The sequence below is a fragment of the Prionailurus bengalensis genome, chromosome D1, assembly GCF_016509475.1.
Source record: "Prionailurus bengalensis isolate Pbe53 chromosome D1, Fcat_Pben_1.1_paternal_pri, whole genome shotgun sequence".
NCBI classification, from domain to species: domain Eukaryota; kingdom Metazoa; phylum Chordata; class Mammalia; order Carnivora; family Felidae; genus Prionailurus; species Prionailurus bengalensis.
This window is the reverse complement of record NC_057346.1, coordinates 21816528-21831487: the sequence shown is the minus strand read 5'-3', so window position 1 is coordinate 21831487 and position 14960 is coordinate 21816528. Positions and strand designations below refer to the sequence as shown.

General features: G+C 51.1%; 2 protein-coding genes across 4 annotated transcripts in view; both read left to right on the top strand.

The window, feature by feature from the left end:
- Window positions 1-1958, top strand: part of MSANTD2 (Myb/SANT DNA binding domain containing 2) — a 31469-nt gene extending 29511 nt beyond the window's left edge. For all 3 annotated transcript variants that reach the window (XM_043579700.1, XM_043579699.1, XM_043579701.1), the window contains exon 4: window positions 423-1958. In XM_043579700.1, coding sequence (XP_043435635.1) covers window positions 423-1275 — 853 coding nt within the window. In that variant the 3' untranslated portion in view covers window positions 1276-1958. The remainder of the gene's footprint in view (window positions 1-422) is intronic.
- A 3990-nt stretch (window positions 1959-5948) lies between these two features.
- Window positions 5949-14863, top strand: ESAM (endothelial cell adhesion molecule). Its single transcript, XM_043579696.1, has 7 exons — window positions 5949-6173; window positions 9489-9676; window positions 10748-10949; window positions 11150-11305; window positions 13277-13399; window positions 13666-13792; window positions 14028-14863. Exons 1-7 carry the CDS (start codon window positions 6104-6106, stop codon window positions 14341-14343), a joined length of 1182 nt encoding a protein of 393 aa, XP_043435631.1. The 5' UTR covers window positions 5949-6103; the 3' UTR covers window positions 14344-14863.
- The last annotated feature ends 97 nt before the right edge of the window (window positions 14864-14960 follow it).

Genomic DNA, 14960 nt, shown 5'->3' with positions numbered 1-14960 from the left:
GTTAACACTAGTGGAGTTAATAATTTTTAAAAACTCTTGATCCTTGGATTTCTGAAACCCTAGGGTCTTAACGTATCAATAGTTACTAGGTTTAATACAGCCAGACTATAGAAGTAATGGAAAGCAGTTTGTCATTAATTCCTAGAAATTTCCTAGAAAGAGTGTTTCTCAGATTTTAATACTATGATTATCTAGACCTGCATTGTCTGATAAGGTAGCCATTAGTCACATGTGGCTATTTAAACTTAATTTCAAATTATGATTAAAAATGTAATAGTTCACTCACACTAGCCACATTCTCAGTGCTAATGGCTACCATATGGGACAGCACAGATGTAGAACATTTGCATCATTGCAGAAAGTTGTGTTGGACAGTGCTGATCTAGACACCTGAAGAACTTGACTTGTGTTTCTCTTTCCAGGAAGAGAGACATCATGCAAAATATTGTACAGATTTTGGAATCAGTACAATTGAAATGGGAACTGTTTCAGAGCTGGACAGACTTTTCAAGGCTTCATCTTTCTAATAAACTGGCCATTTTTGGAATTGGTTATAACACCCGTTGGAAAGAGGATATCCGTTACCATTATGCTGAGATCAGCTCCCAGGTGCCCCTGGGCAAGCGACTCCGGGAGTACTTCAACTCCGAGAAGCCCGAGGGACGGATCATTATGACCCGCGTGCAGAAAATGAACTGGAAAAATGTTTACTACAAATTTTTAGAGATCACCATTAGTGAAGCTCGGTGCCTGGAGCTGCACATGGAAATTGACTGGATACCCATTGCCCATTCCAAACCAACTGGTGGGAACGTTGTTCAATATTTATTACCAGGAGGCATTCCCAAAAGTCCAGGCCTTTATGCCATTGGTTATGAAGAATGTATTGAGAGGCCCCCCTCACCCCACATGGAGCGACGTTCCCTAGACCCAGGAAAGGAGGGCCGGGTTGACTTGGAGACCCTGTCAGCACAAGCCTCATTACAGGTGGAAATCGAACCCACCCGAATAATCTATTGCTACCTCGGGATTGCTGAGGTCAGGACTCTCCAGCAATGCTTGTTTTTACATTTCCAAGCAAATACCAAAACCTTCAGCAAAGATTGGGTTGGTATTAATGGGTTTTTGTCTCAGAACTGTATTGTGGATCCTGGAGTTTCCCCCAAATCCATCTATATCAAATTTGTCGAAGTAGAGAGGGATTTTCTTTCCGCTGGCTCTTTAGTTGAGTGCCTGGAAAAAGCCATTGGATACCCCTTAAAATTTAACAACTGAATGTCATCCTTCATAAGGATTTGGGCTCTTACCTCCCTCTTCTCTACTCACTTTCCATTACTCAGACTGCCCCTCATCCAGATGCTGCCATCAGACTCTTCATGGGAGTTCTTTCCACAATTGGGCCAGTACAACTTCTACGGAATCATACTAGACTTTGGGCAGAAAAAACAGACCTCACCTGAAAATGCTCATTTTGAGCAAGCAAGATACACAGCGAACTTGCATGGTGGGTCAACTGTTTCTTTTTTAAAAACAAAAAACAATTTTTAAATGGATTTTAGAGCCCTAATATAAACAAATGTAGGTACATTCCATATTGGACAAAACTTATACTTTGAGTTTCATATGAAATTGAAAAATTGTATTTTTTTCACAATGTTTCATTTTTACACATCTCTATGTCTCTATATAAGTGTTATTTACAACCCTGAATAAATAAGCAATAGATAATGGCAAGTTAAATCTTGAGTCACCGTAAATAAGACTGTTTTTCAATATCACCCTTAGCTATATTGTATATAATTTAGAGTTTCATTTTTTTCACCAACCAAGTGTTTTGCTATTCCCGATCAGTGTTGCCTGCAAAGACCTTTGTTTCTGTGATGTACCAACTTTATGGTTGTGTTACCATTTAAACTTTTTAACAAAGAAATTATTAAAGTAATTCTTGACCTCTTGGAGTACTAGTTGAGCTTTTTGTAGCAGAGCTGAGAATGTATGGAACAAATGGGGCATTTCATTTCATATTTCCTTTTTTTTTTTTTTTTTAAATGACTAGGATATTCCTGCTGACCCTAAGCGTGTGAATTTGTAAGAGATTTTCATTCCTCATCTTTACACTCAGTAGTCAGGGACGACTCTCTCAAACAGTACAAGAGGAGAACTGTCATCATGCTACTTACAAAAAAGGAGAGACGATCCAATAGAAACACCCAAAACGTTTTTGAAAGTGATCCACAGGGTAGGAGGTTGTAAGAAAGAAGTCCATTAGGAAAGTGGTTATCACATTTCGATCTCTCAGGGATTTCTTTGCATCAACTAGCACTTTACTTAGAGGTTAGTGCTCTTCACTAACGACTAGATTACTAGAAGGGCAGTCAAGGATCACTTTGGTCTTATGGCCAAGACTTGTTAGATTGATGATTTATCTTTAATGAGTCCCCCAACATCTCTCAGGTGCTCTGCTTTACACTGACTGCGAATCCAGGTAAGAGCTCTAATTTTCCCCATTTTTTAATACTATTGAAGATAAAATTGCACATTGATAAAAAATATTCTTTTCCTTCCTGCACCCTGGTCTCAAATCAGTGATTTTCTCATCCTGATACCTCTTGGCTGGTTGAAGCTTATTTTTCAAATGGCTAGATGGCTTCTAATCAGTGGGATGACTTTTATGAATGTCATTTTAGTCTGGGTTTAAGGAGTTGGCTGTTTTCTGATAGAAGCTGCTAAACAGGGTTTGCTAGTTGGGGTGCCTGGCTGGCTCAGTTGGTAGAGCATGCAATTCTTGATCTTGGGGTCATGAGTTCAACCCCCACATTGGGCGTAGAGATTACTGAAAATAATTTTTTTTAATGGATGCTAGTTCAGTGAGAGTATAAATATTCTTGGAATTTGAGTGTAGCACCTCTTCTCCCTAGGCACAGTCTGTAGGTATGGGCCTTATGAAATTCTCATGAGCTTGCTTTTCTTTGGAACTTGGAATTACAGACCTAAAGGCTGAGGCTGCACTGACCATCTTATAGCAGTAATTTCTTAATATTTCAGCGCTAAGTGCTGCAGGAAAATGCATTACCAGAGTACCACACTGTATCCCCGAAACTTTGCCACTGACAAACCCCCAAACCAATGTGCTTCAGGCATTTTTTCCACTCTATCCCACTTCCTGCTGCTGTTTAGTTACTTAGCTGGGGCAGATCATTTGGGGAACATTTAGTGAGGATGTTTCAGACTGACCTAACATTACTGAGAATGGGGCACTACTAGACCATTGTGAGCAGCACGAAGAAGATGGCCAAGACTGGATCCAGGATCCAGTATGTTTTCACCATTTGGCTTCGGACGAATGAGCTGTAGCGGCAAGAGGACAAAACTGAACACTGGGAAATGGACGCTGGGAAAGAAAGTAGCTGCTGCTAACTGAAAATCTAGTTTCTTTGGCCAGAACAATCTAGAAGAGAGGATAGCAGGGAATCAGATAACTATATGAGCTTTGCAAAATAAAACAGGGGGGGGGTGGTGAGGGGGCTTTAATGAAGCCTTATAATGAGTCAAGGGGGACTGAGACCCTATGTTCAGACATAAGAATCGGCATGAGAAGATACTTTGAGATATGAGATGAGATATAATTGGAAGAAATACTAGTGACCTGCACGTCTCTTAAATACGAAACTATGAACTTAGCTCTTGCGTGCAACATGTTTGTGGAAGCAGGCTCCAGGTCACTCACGGGTTATCTGCCAACATTCTCATTTTACACAAGGGTAGAGAATAGGGTTCGTCCCAAAATGCATCTTGGCACTTTCAGAAAGGAATAGAGCTGCTCTGCTAACTGCTGTCACTTTGACTGGCTCAGGGTCAGCAGAAAGAAGTGGTTGGAATAGGCATTCCAGTGGGAAATGTTTTGGTTGGGGTCAAGGGCGGTGAAAGAGTCCTCACAGGACTGCCCCTGTGTCACATGGAGATTTTCACTGCCTACACATCTTTGGTTGCAGCTTTACTTCTGATGTTGCAAGTTATTTGGGATCTAAATTCCAAAGGAAAAGTTGGCTACAGAGAGTGTGTATATTGAGGCTCTGATACAGCACTTGATAGGTATGAGCACAGCCTGTGAAATTAGTTGCTTTGGCCTTCCTGAGATGCAGCCAAAAGACTTTGTACTTTCTTGGAGGGAGTTACTTATTTGGGGTACATTAACCCTGGTGTGGAAATGAAGGAGGAATGTTTACAGGAGCTGGTTTGCAGTGTAAACTAAAGGAAAATTTGAGTGTGATAGAATAGAAAAACCAAACCAACAGCCCCCTCCCCTAGTACACACACACACACACACACACACACACACACAAAACACCTTGACAGTCTAAGCTTGTAGGTCCTCGAATAAAGGTATGAGACTGGCAGTAATCTATTTCTGTTGCCTTTGCTGCCGCTGAGCTGCCAAGTATTAGATTCCAGGGGTTACATGAGCGGTCTGGTGTTTGCATAGGCATTGCTCAAAGCCACTGCATGGCAGGTATTTGAAGAGCAGCCAGCAAAGTCACGCTAGGAAGAGGCATCTGAAAGGGTCTGTGGGGCACTGTGTACAAAAAGATCTTGTGCCGTGCAAGCACAAGGACCACACTCGGTGTTAAAACAGTGCAGAACTGTATGTGGAGTAAATGGAATCGGAGCCCTGACTGCTTTTCTTCCCAGTCCACTGCCACTCGGAGCAGGCAGCACCAAGGATTCTTTGTTATGCTTTCTGCCCCCGGTGACCTTTGCTCGGCGGTTAAGCTGTGCCCGGATGTTTGAAGCATCCGTATTTTGGCTGTTGGACAGAGAAGCGAGAACAGGTGCGTCCCCTTCTGTAAGGGAGCTGCGGCCGCCAGAGGGCGCAGAGGTGCCTCTGGACAGACCCGGCGGAGGGGCGAGAGTGTGGGGGGCGGAACGGTTAAATTAAATTCGCAGCGAACGCGATCTAGTCCCGGGAATTAAAGGATCAGAGCTGGCACGATGACGGATAAGGGGCAGTGAAGATACAAGGATAAAGACATGGGGGGACTTTGTCCAGTTTACCTTCCCACAGCTGCTCCTTCCTCCCCAGTCAGCGTAAGGCCTATAAACCATTCTGGCTGGAGGTGAGGAGCTGGGAGCCGGGCTCCTGTTTCCTCAGTTTCCTGCTCAGCATTGCTCCAGTCCTTTCCCTGCTAAGGGTGTGAGGCACAAGACCCGGTCACCTTGAGGGCTGGGTTTTAGGGGGTCTCCGAGGACCTGCGGAGAGCGCCTCTCTTCGCCGCCCGCAGGTGCAGACGGTCCCCGCGTGCACCTGCGGGCGCGGCCCTAGGCCTGCCGGGTGGCAGCTGCGGGGGGGCCCTGCGAGGCAGGGTGGAGGCGGGGCGGCCGCATCTCTTCCCCGCCCGGCTCCGAGGAAAGCAGCTGTTGCGGGCGGGAGAACCGCGCCCCTTCCCGCCGCTCCGCCCCACACACTTCGGAAGCGCAGTGGCTCCGGGACAACGCGGCTCCCCTCTTCCTCCAGGAAGGCTGTCCCGCTTAGGCCGAGGACGCGGTCCCCCCAAACCCGGAGCCAGAGCCCAGGCCGGCTACGGTGTCAGGCGTGCGGGTGGCTCCTGGACGTCGGAGGATCCCCAGACCTCCTTCCCTTCCCCGTCTTCCGTTCCCACCCCAAGCGAGCGGAGGGGGGAGGACATGGCCCCAGTGTGGCAGTTCGGGACCTTCCCGTTTCCCCTGGCCCCCGGCCGGCTGTGGGGGCTGTGGGGACACCGCCACTTACCCGACCCCACCCTGCGTTCTGCCTGGGCGGAGGCCGCGAGGTCCGGCCGTCGGAGCGCGGGAGCCCTCCCCAACCCCCGCCCGCGGAGGGTCACCCGCACGCCCCGCCCGGGGAGACCGCGACCTCTCCGCCCCCTCCGGACGCCCCGCCCCCCTGTCCCCGTCGGTCCCCACCCCGCCGGCGGGACACGCGCGCACAGACTCCGGCTAGAGCCGCCCTTGGTGTCAGTGGCCGGGCTCCCGCGTCCGCCCCAGCTGCGGAGCCGCCTTAGCACCTGTCGGTCGCTGAGTCCCGGAGCCGGCGCCCCTGACTCCGTCGGGGCCAGGAAGGGGGGCCATGGTTTCCCTGCCCAGGTCCCCAGCGACCAACTTGCTGCGGTTTTTGTTCCTGGGGCTGAGTACCCTCGGTGAGTGCCACCCGGGACCGGAGGGGGGGGGGGTAACTTGAGATGGGAAATGGGATGAATACAGCCCCCGAGGGAGGTGGTTTGGGGCACTGGTGAGGAACTGGATGGAAGGGGACTCCCGCCTCTGACTCTCGTCCTCCTCCCCCCACACTCCTCCGCCCTCTCCGCACCCAGGGAGGGCATCGCTGGCTGGTATTGACTTCTGTCTCCGTGTCGTCCTCGACAGCTACCACTTTGGGTGCGGTGTGTGTGTAGTAGGGGAGAGGGGCAGGGCATCTAGCTGGGTAGACCTTTCCCGCGAGATGTGGGAACATTCCTCATGCGTACTCCCCACCTCCACCCAGCAGAGCCAGATGAACTGAGCTACTAGATGAGACACTGGCTAAAGAGCTTAAGGACTTAACTCCAGCCCCCCTCATATCCCCCACCCCCCACACAAGCTGATGTGCAAGAACCCCCAGGAATTCCCTGGATCCCAGGCTTAACAAACGCACTTCGTGTCAATTCCCCAGCCCAGATCCTCTCTCTAGCCCCCTCCTGCTTCCTGCCCTGGGAATAAAGGGAGGTGCCCCAAAAGCATGACCGTGAGGTCACTTGGGACACAGGAAATGGGGGAGGGGTTTGAATGCCTAGAGGAGCAGAATTGTGACCCCCCCCCCCACGAGGTCCACCACCCCCATTGGTTCCCAGAGCCAAAGGGACAAAGGAAATAGAGAGGAAGTTCCTCAAAGAGTCAGAGAGGAAGGGTGCCTCCTTGGAGCAAGTGCCTAAGGAGTGTTGAGGGCTTCCATTCCTACATCTGGAGGGAAAAGGACCCATCATGAACTAAGCCCATTCTAAGCTCGTTTCACTTACTCCAAGGCTTTCTTGCCATCTTTTTTCAAGGATCCCGAATAGGGTGAAGGGTGAGTTTGTCAAGGTCAACTTTAACCCCTTATTTCTCTCACTTTGGAAGTCACCAGATGCAGAGAGCTATGCAGTGCGATTCAGTCACAGTGATGAGGTCCGAGATGGGGAACACCTAATGCCCACCTGTGCCCCCTTTAGCTTTGTGCTGCAAGGTGTGGGGACATGAAGTGGGTCCCCAGACAAAGAGGGCTCTAGAGCAGCCCACCGGCCACACTGAAGATGGAACATCTTTCTGCCCCTTTAGGCTTCGTGGGCCTACTCCAGGATCCCTTAACTTCTCAGGTCCCTTCTCCCAAGGTCAACCTCAATGCCCCTTTCCCTTCTGCCTTTCCCCCATCTCCCTGCTGGCCATTTGGGAAGCAAGGGAAGAGAAAAGTCCAAGTTCATTGCTTGGGCCTGGTCTACATCTCTCCTGTAACCTCTTCTTTTTCTATCCTAACTTTGAACCCCAGTTTTTACAGGACAGCCCAGGCTCAACGTCCCCAGCAGGCCACTGCAGGGGGCTGCTGACCTCTCGGTGGCCGCTCTAGAGTTAAATGGCACTCTGGCCACCATCGGGCGCTTGGGGCAGGCATCCGCCCTGCTGGGCTAGGCTGCACTGGGCTCTCCCGGAGGCCAGTCTGTTCCGCGCTCCTCCGCGGTTCTGCGCTGCTGCCCCTGGGGCGTGAGAAGCCGGCGGGGGGAGTTTCTCAGAGAAAAGGAGACTAAAAATAGTAGCCCCGGGGAGCGGGCCCATTTTTGTGCTCTTTAGGCCCTTGCCTGCTCTCTCACTCTGGTCTCAGAGTGGGCCAGAAGGGTCCCTTTCTTGGGGTGCCCCTGTGTCCTGCACTCAGACCCACTACTCCGGTGTCCTCTCCCCAGGGCACCACGGACCTTGTGAGCGAAAGGGGCTTCTGCTGCAGCGGGCACCCAGACCCGAGGGCAGGGAAGCCTCAGGCCCCCTTCAGCCATTGGTTTCTGACAGGGGCGTGTGCCCAGACCCCAGTGTGTCCATCACTATCTTTTACCACCCCTAGTCTTCCTTTTGCAAAGTGGTAGGATAAATGCAGGACCTGGGGGAGGTCGTCGGGGTCGCCTGTGGCGAAGAAGCTCTTGCCTCTCCCAGGACCCAGGCAGGGTTCCCAAGGGGAAACGTTTGTGGTCTCTCGGGAGTGTGCTCCAGAAAGGCCAGGGAAGATCCGGCACTGCCCAAAGGCCTCCCGGCGTCCCCGGCCTCCCCGCTCGGCGAGCGGGCCAGGTCCCCAGGGGGGTCGGGCTCCTTGAGGCAGAGGTTGTTTTCGCCTCTAGAGCCTCCGGTCTAGCTGCGCCTCCGTCATTGTCTTCTGCCTTATCACCGGGCACAAGTTTCCCGCCCGGCCCGCGGGGACCCGCCAGGAAATGGCTAAGGGGGGTGCGGCGAAGGCCAAGGAATAGGGCCGGGGGTTCTGTAAAGACGCACAGCCGGAAAGCCGTGGGGGTGGCGCGCATCCTGGCCGGATCTGCGCCTGGCCCTTAGAGGCCTTTAGGGCCTGCTCCTGGAGGGCGGAAAGCCGGACCTGCGTGCGGCCTCTGTCCGCGCCTTGGCCGCCTGGTCACCATGTAGAGATGGCATCTCAGATTCCAATGCAGAGTGCTGAGGCCAAGGACTACGGTGGCCAGCATCCTCAGGCCTGGCCGGGTACAACAAGCCCGAGGTTATCCACCCGCCCCCGGAAGGGTTTAGGATTGGGCTGCTCCATTGCCTCTCTGAAGGGCAGAACGTGACTGTTTCTGGACGCCATCATGCAAGCGTAGATTCCATTGTCCGCTCCTTGAAACTGACACCCCAGTCCACCGCCTGAACTCCAAACGCACACAGACATAAGATTTGTACTTGATTATCAGGGGACCATCATGCGTGTTCCCGCTCTGCCAAGAGTTCCTGTAACCTCACAGGACCCGTCCGGATCGCCTGGACCCAAAAAGGGCCCCTTTCTGGGTTCTCAACTCTGGGTCGGGACTGAGCCTGGGGGCCTGGGGAGCACTACCGTCAGTGGGCCAGGTGGACCCTCATCGAGACCCACTCTGGCCCAGGGAAATTGGGGGAGCAAGTGGGCTATGCAGAGTGTAGATGAAAAGTGTTAAACCTACCCTTCCTCTCAGATGTCTTCCCCTCCCCACTGGAAATCTGCCCCCTCTTCCTGGTGCTCTGAAATCCGGATACCAATAAATGCACAGAAATGTGTCCCTAACCCTGTTATGAACCCAGGAGCTGAGGTTGTGGAGAATAAGGTCTGATAAAATCCCAAAGCAGGACACTAGGTCTGCCGTCCCTGGGCAGTGTGGGATCTTGCAAGGTTCGTCCTTTCCTCTGCTGCCCTGGGCAGGGCCCTCAGGCAGAGTGGGAAGCCAGCCCTCCTCGCTCACACCTGTGGCTCTTGTCCCCAGTGTCCCCCTCACAGGCCCAGCTGGAGCTCCACGTGCCCGCTGGCCTCACCAAGCTGAAGGCCGTGGAAGGAGCAGAAGTAGTGCTCCCGGTGTGGTACTCCCTGCAAGGGCAGGTGTCCTCCGGCCACACGTGGGAGTTGCTCACCGTGATGTGGTTCTTGGAACAAGAAGGGAAGGACCTGAACCAGGTGAGGGAGCAAAGCATCTCAGCCGGAGGCTGGCTACACCCTGTGACTGAGGGCGGGGAAGAGCTGAGGAGAACAGGAGGGGTGGCCAGGGGATGGGGGACAGGGAAGGAGTTTCAGGAAAATGCAAGGTCCCTCACGGGCTCAGTTTTTGTTCTGAGCTTGGAGGCTGCCCCAAAGAATTTTCTTGTCCCCAATTTTCCCTAGGAATCCAGCACAGGAAACACTGGAAAGTGGAAAGGCATTTTGCTTTGCTTTGCTTTGCTTTGAGGAGGGGCAGTGAGGATTAGGGTTTGAGGAGGAAGGAAGGGTTAGAGCAAGTATTCCATAATTTTAAAAAGCTGAGCATCACCCTATTTTCATCTTCTCTGTGCTTTGGACACTGTCACAGGCCACTTCTCTTCCCACGTGATTATCTGTCCTGCTGCCCCTTCATACACTCCTTTGAGAGGCAAGTGGTAGGCTCCTGCCCCACCCCCCACCCCCACCTCCTAACATCAGACCTATTTTCAGAGGCAGATTTACCCAGAAGCCAATGAAATGTCATTTTCAGAGCCCCTTATTTGCATGAGCTCCTCCCTAGGCTCTGAAAAGTATGTTCTAGAAGTCATTTGATAAATAGGGGGTATGTGTGACAGAAATTGAGATTACAGGGGTAGATGTAAGTTTTGCAGGGCCTGAACTTATACATAGGGAAGGGGGGACATCTTCAAGAAAAAGAAGATTAAAAAAAGATATTTTAAAAATCCTGGATCTATCCCTGAATTCTAAGTTTCTGTCATAAATACCCCCTGTTTACATTATCCCTCACCCATTATACCACCTTTCCAAACACCCCAAGTGGGAGATAAAGAGACAAGGCACAGGGGATCAAGAAGCGTCATGGTAAAGAGAACCCAGGGCCAGTGAGGGTGGCTAGGGGGGAACAGGGTGAATGGGGAGCTGGTACAGGTTGGAGGGGATGGGTGCAGGGGAGGAGCACTTGAAGACTGCCGGTGTGGGGGAGGGGATTGGCTGAGCCCGTGGGCACAGTGCATACATGCGATAACCGGGAGGCGTCGTGCCCCACACCAGGTGTTGGCGTACATCAGCAGGACCACGACAAGCAAACCTAGGGTATCCCTGGTCTACTCCATGCCCTCCCACAACGTGTCGCTGCGGCTGCAGGGCCTCCGGGAGAAAGACTCTGGGTCCTACCGCTGCTCTGTGAATGTGCAAGACCATCAAGGCAAAAATAGGAGCCACAGCAGCAAAACTTTAGAACTCAGTGTGCTGGGTAAGTGTGAAGCACACACTTTGCAATACCGCCCCAGCCCCCAGGGAGGTCAGGCGGGTGTCTCCCAAAAGGCTGCCTGTAAAGGTTGGAGGAGGGCAGATGGAGTGACAGAAGAGGGAGGCGGGGAGTGTAGGAGGTGGTGGAGGTGGGGGTCTGTTGGCTCCTGGGGATTGAATTTTTAACCTGTCTCCCTGCTCCAGTTCCTCCAGCAACTCCGTCCTGCCGTCTCCTGGGTGTGGCCCGTGTGGGGACCAACGTGACCCTGAGCTGCCAGTCCCCCAGGAGTAAGCCAGCTGCCCAATACCAGTGGGAGCGGGCACCCCCATCCGCCCAGGTTTTCTTTGCACCAGTTTTAGGTGAGGGAACTTCTGGAGACAAATGAGTGTGTGGCTGGGGCAGGGAAGGATGAGAGGTACGGGGAAGGGAGGGTTGCGGGGGGGGGGGGGGGGGCGTGAAAAGGGGAGGCAATGCTGCCAGGTACTGGGGTGGAGGAGGACGTGGGGAGAAGGGTGGAAAAAGATGGCCCACCAGGTGCAGGCACTGTGTTGAGGGCTTCTGCATGCTATGTACTTTTGTATGTACTTTTGTTACTGAAGAGGGTCTAGAGCAGATGATCTGCATTCGAATTCCAGCCCGGCCATTGACTAGCTGTGTGACTCTGTGCTTCCATTTCCTCATTTATTTATTTTTATTTTTAAAATTTTTACTGTTTGTTTTTGAGGGAGAGAGAGAGAGAGTGCGAATGGAGGAGGGTCAGAGAGAGAGAAGGAGGGGCAGAGAGAGAGGGAGGGGCAGAGGAAGGGGGAGGGGCAGAGAAAGAGGGAGACACAAAATCTGAAGCAGGCTCCATCCAGGCTCCCAGCTGTCAGCACAGAGCCCAACACAGGACTCGAATTCACAAACCATGAGATCATGACCTGAGCCGAAGTCAGACGCTTAACCAACTGAGCCATCCAGAAGCCCCTCCACTTCCTCATTTGTGAAACGGGGATATCACAGCCCTGATTTGAACACACTAGCTACAAAAGATATTTGGGGACAATTGAAACGTTTTCAATATGGATAATTAGATAGTTATTATTAGGTATTAGATCATTCTTTTAGAGAACTATTAATTTATTGGGTGTGGCAATGGTATTGTAGTTATGTGGTCAGGGTCCTTATTTTTTGGAGATTCATGCCGAAGTACTTATTTTTAAATGTCTCACAAAAATTCTTTGGGGCACCTGGGTGGCTCAGTTGGTTAAGTGTTCAACTTGGGCTCAGGTCATGATCTCAGTTTGTGGGTTCCCAGCTCAGAGCCTAGAGCCTGCTTAGGATTGATTCTCTGTCTCCTTCTCTCTCTGCCCCTTCCCCGCTCATGCTCTGTCTCTCTTTCTGTCAAAAATAAATAAACATTAAAAAAATTAAAAAAACATCTCATGAAAAGAGAAATGAAATAAATATAGCAAAATGTTAGCAATTGTTGAATCTAAGTAGTGAGTATATGAGTTTTCAATTTGTCCCTTTTTCTACTTTTCATATGACCAATTTTATAATGGGTTTATAAATATATAAAAATATATTTATTTTTTAAGCTACTTTTTTTTTTTTTTTAATTTTACAGAGGGGGAGGAGGGGCAGAGGGAGAGAGGGAATCTTGAGCAGGCTCCACACTGAGCGGGCTCAATCCCATGACCCTGGGATCAAGAACTGAGCTAAAATCAAGAGGTCAGACACACACCGACCGAGCCCCCCAGGCTTCCCAAAAGTTGTGTTTTTTTGTTTTTTTTTTAACAGTGCTTATCTCATAGGTTTGTTGTGAAATTTTTACAAGTTTGTACACATAAGGGACTTAGTCTCTGGCATAGAGTAAGCAACCAATAAACTTTAACTGTTATAATGATTATTTCATATAATGCTTTTAATGCCATCATGGAGGTCATATTACCCCATTTTATAGATGAAGAAATTGGGCCCCAGGAAGAGGAAGTAACTTGTTTAAAGTCACATGGCCTATTCGGGAGCTCAGGTTTTCTGATTCCTAGCCTAATATTTTCTTTTTCACCACACCGCCAATCTGGAACAGAAGTATAACTGATATTTGGGTTTCTCTGGGCATCAATTCCTCCTTACATCTTTTTAGATTTCAGTTGGGGACACTGGGCAGAAGAAATGGAGAGGGGCATGGAGCTAGCAGCTTTGTACCTGGGGGGAGAACTCAGCATGGTGGTCACAACTTTTCCCACCACGAGTCTCCCAGAGAATCAAAGAGGACATCCTGGAAGGGGCAGAATTTTTCAGTGGGAAAGAAGGTCCCTGGACTGATGGTCAAATTGTGTCCACAGATGCCATCCGGGGGTCTTTAAGCCTCACAAACCTTTCCAGTTCCATGTCCGGAGTCTATATCTGCAAGGCCCACAATGAGGTGGGCAGTGCCCAGTGCAATGTGACCTTGGAAGTGAGCACAGGTCAGTGAGGGGTAAGTGTGGTTAAGGAGAAGACCGGTCACTGGTGGGGGTGGGGCTGCAAGAGGAGAGGAGGCCTGTCTGCTTGTCCTGGTCAAATGTTTGTCCAAATGTTTGGTCACCGGCTGGCTGACCATTTCCTGCTGACAGTCAACCCCTCTTCTTAACATGGAAAAAGAGAAAAACTGTTAATGGTGGCAGTGGGGTAGTGGGATTGGAGGGAGTGGAGAACGGCTGGGAATCTCCCTCTGACACCAAGGTTTCCCCAGGGCCAGGGCCTGCTGTTGTTGCTGGAGCTGTTGTAGGCACTCTGGTTGGACTAGGACTGCTCGCTGGGCTGGTCCTCTTGTACCATCGCCGGAGCAAGGCCCTAGAGGAGCCTGCCAATGACATTAAGTAAGTGTCCCCAGTCTCTGTCCCAATGGGGTTCTCCTAGCTTCCCCCAGCTGGGAGTTTAGGCAGCTGTCATCTAAAGGAAAGGTGGGCAGTGACTGAAACATCATTCCATTGGGGGATTTTAAGGGAGAGGAGAGTGAACTGGTGTGTGAGGGGGGAGTAAGACAAAGCAGGTAGAAATCCCCCCTCTTCCCCCATCCAGCTTCTGACATCTTATTACTTCTTTGATGACTAGGGAGGACGCCATTGCTCCCCCGACCCTGCCCTGGCCCAAGGGCTCAGACACAATCTCCAAGAACGGGACCCTTTCATCTGTCACCTCAGCTGGAGCCCTCCGGCAACCCCAAGGTCCTCCCAGGCCTGGTGCACTGACCCCCACACCCAGCCTTTCCAGTCAGGTCCGGCCCTCACCCAGGCTGCTCAGGACAGATGGGGCCCACCCTCAGCCAACATCCCCCAGCCCTGGTGGGGTGTCTTCCTCCACTCTGAGCCGCATGGGTGCTGTCCCCGTAATGGTGCCCGCCCAGAGTCAGGCTGGGTCTCTGGTGTGATGGTCCAGCCACTTGCTAGCTAAGCTATCTGGTTTATCCCCTTCTTCTAGCGGTCACCCCTAGCACAGAGGCCTGAGTCTTGGGAGACCACCTTCTAGACCTCCAGTCCTCTGCCCCCACCTTTCTTTCCTATGGGAAAACTGAGTCTCAGTTAAGACTCAAATTGTCAGGAGGTAGAAGGGGAAGTGGACCTCAGATTATGAAGAGCGTCCGCCCCCTTGCCCAGTTCTCTCAGTGGCTCTAGTGAATGCTGCTGAGGTTGGCTACCTGCCCACTGGGGCCCTGGTGGGGACTGCCAGTCAGGGAGTCCTCCAGGCCCCCTTGATCTGTACTCCACCCCATCTAACATCACCCTTCACTCCTGAGCCAGCTCTCTGCATTCAGATAACCTGTCCTGCTGGCTTGGCTGGGTTTTGCTGGGGCAGGGGATAGAGAAGGTATTTTTTAAACTAACTTGAAATGTCTGTTTTTGTTTTTATTTTGCAAATTTTAATAAAGATGCATTGTGTTCGTATGGAAAGTGAGAGTCAAATTGCCTTTTCAAACCCAAGAGCTCTTCTCCACACAGCTTCCCAGAATCTTTAAAAGGGTCATTTGCTATCACGTGGCTGGGGGAA

Excerpts from the sequence above, each read along its gene's own strand:
- ESAM (XM_043579696.1), top strand. The coding sequence starts at position 6,104 with ATGGTTTCCCTGCCCAGGTCCCCAGCGACCAACTTGCTGCGGTTTTTG. Across the intron at positions 6,174-9,488 it reads CCTGGGGCTGAGTACCCTCG|TGTCCCCCTCACAGGCCCAG; the intron begins GTGAGTGCCACC and ends TCTTGTCCCCAG. Across the intron at positions 10,950-11,149 it reads TTTAGAACTCAGTGTGCTGG|TTCCTCCAGCAACTCCGTCC; the intron begins GTAAGTGTGAAG and ends TCCCTGCTCCAG.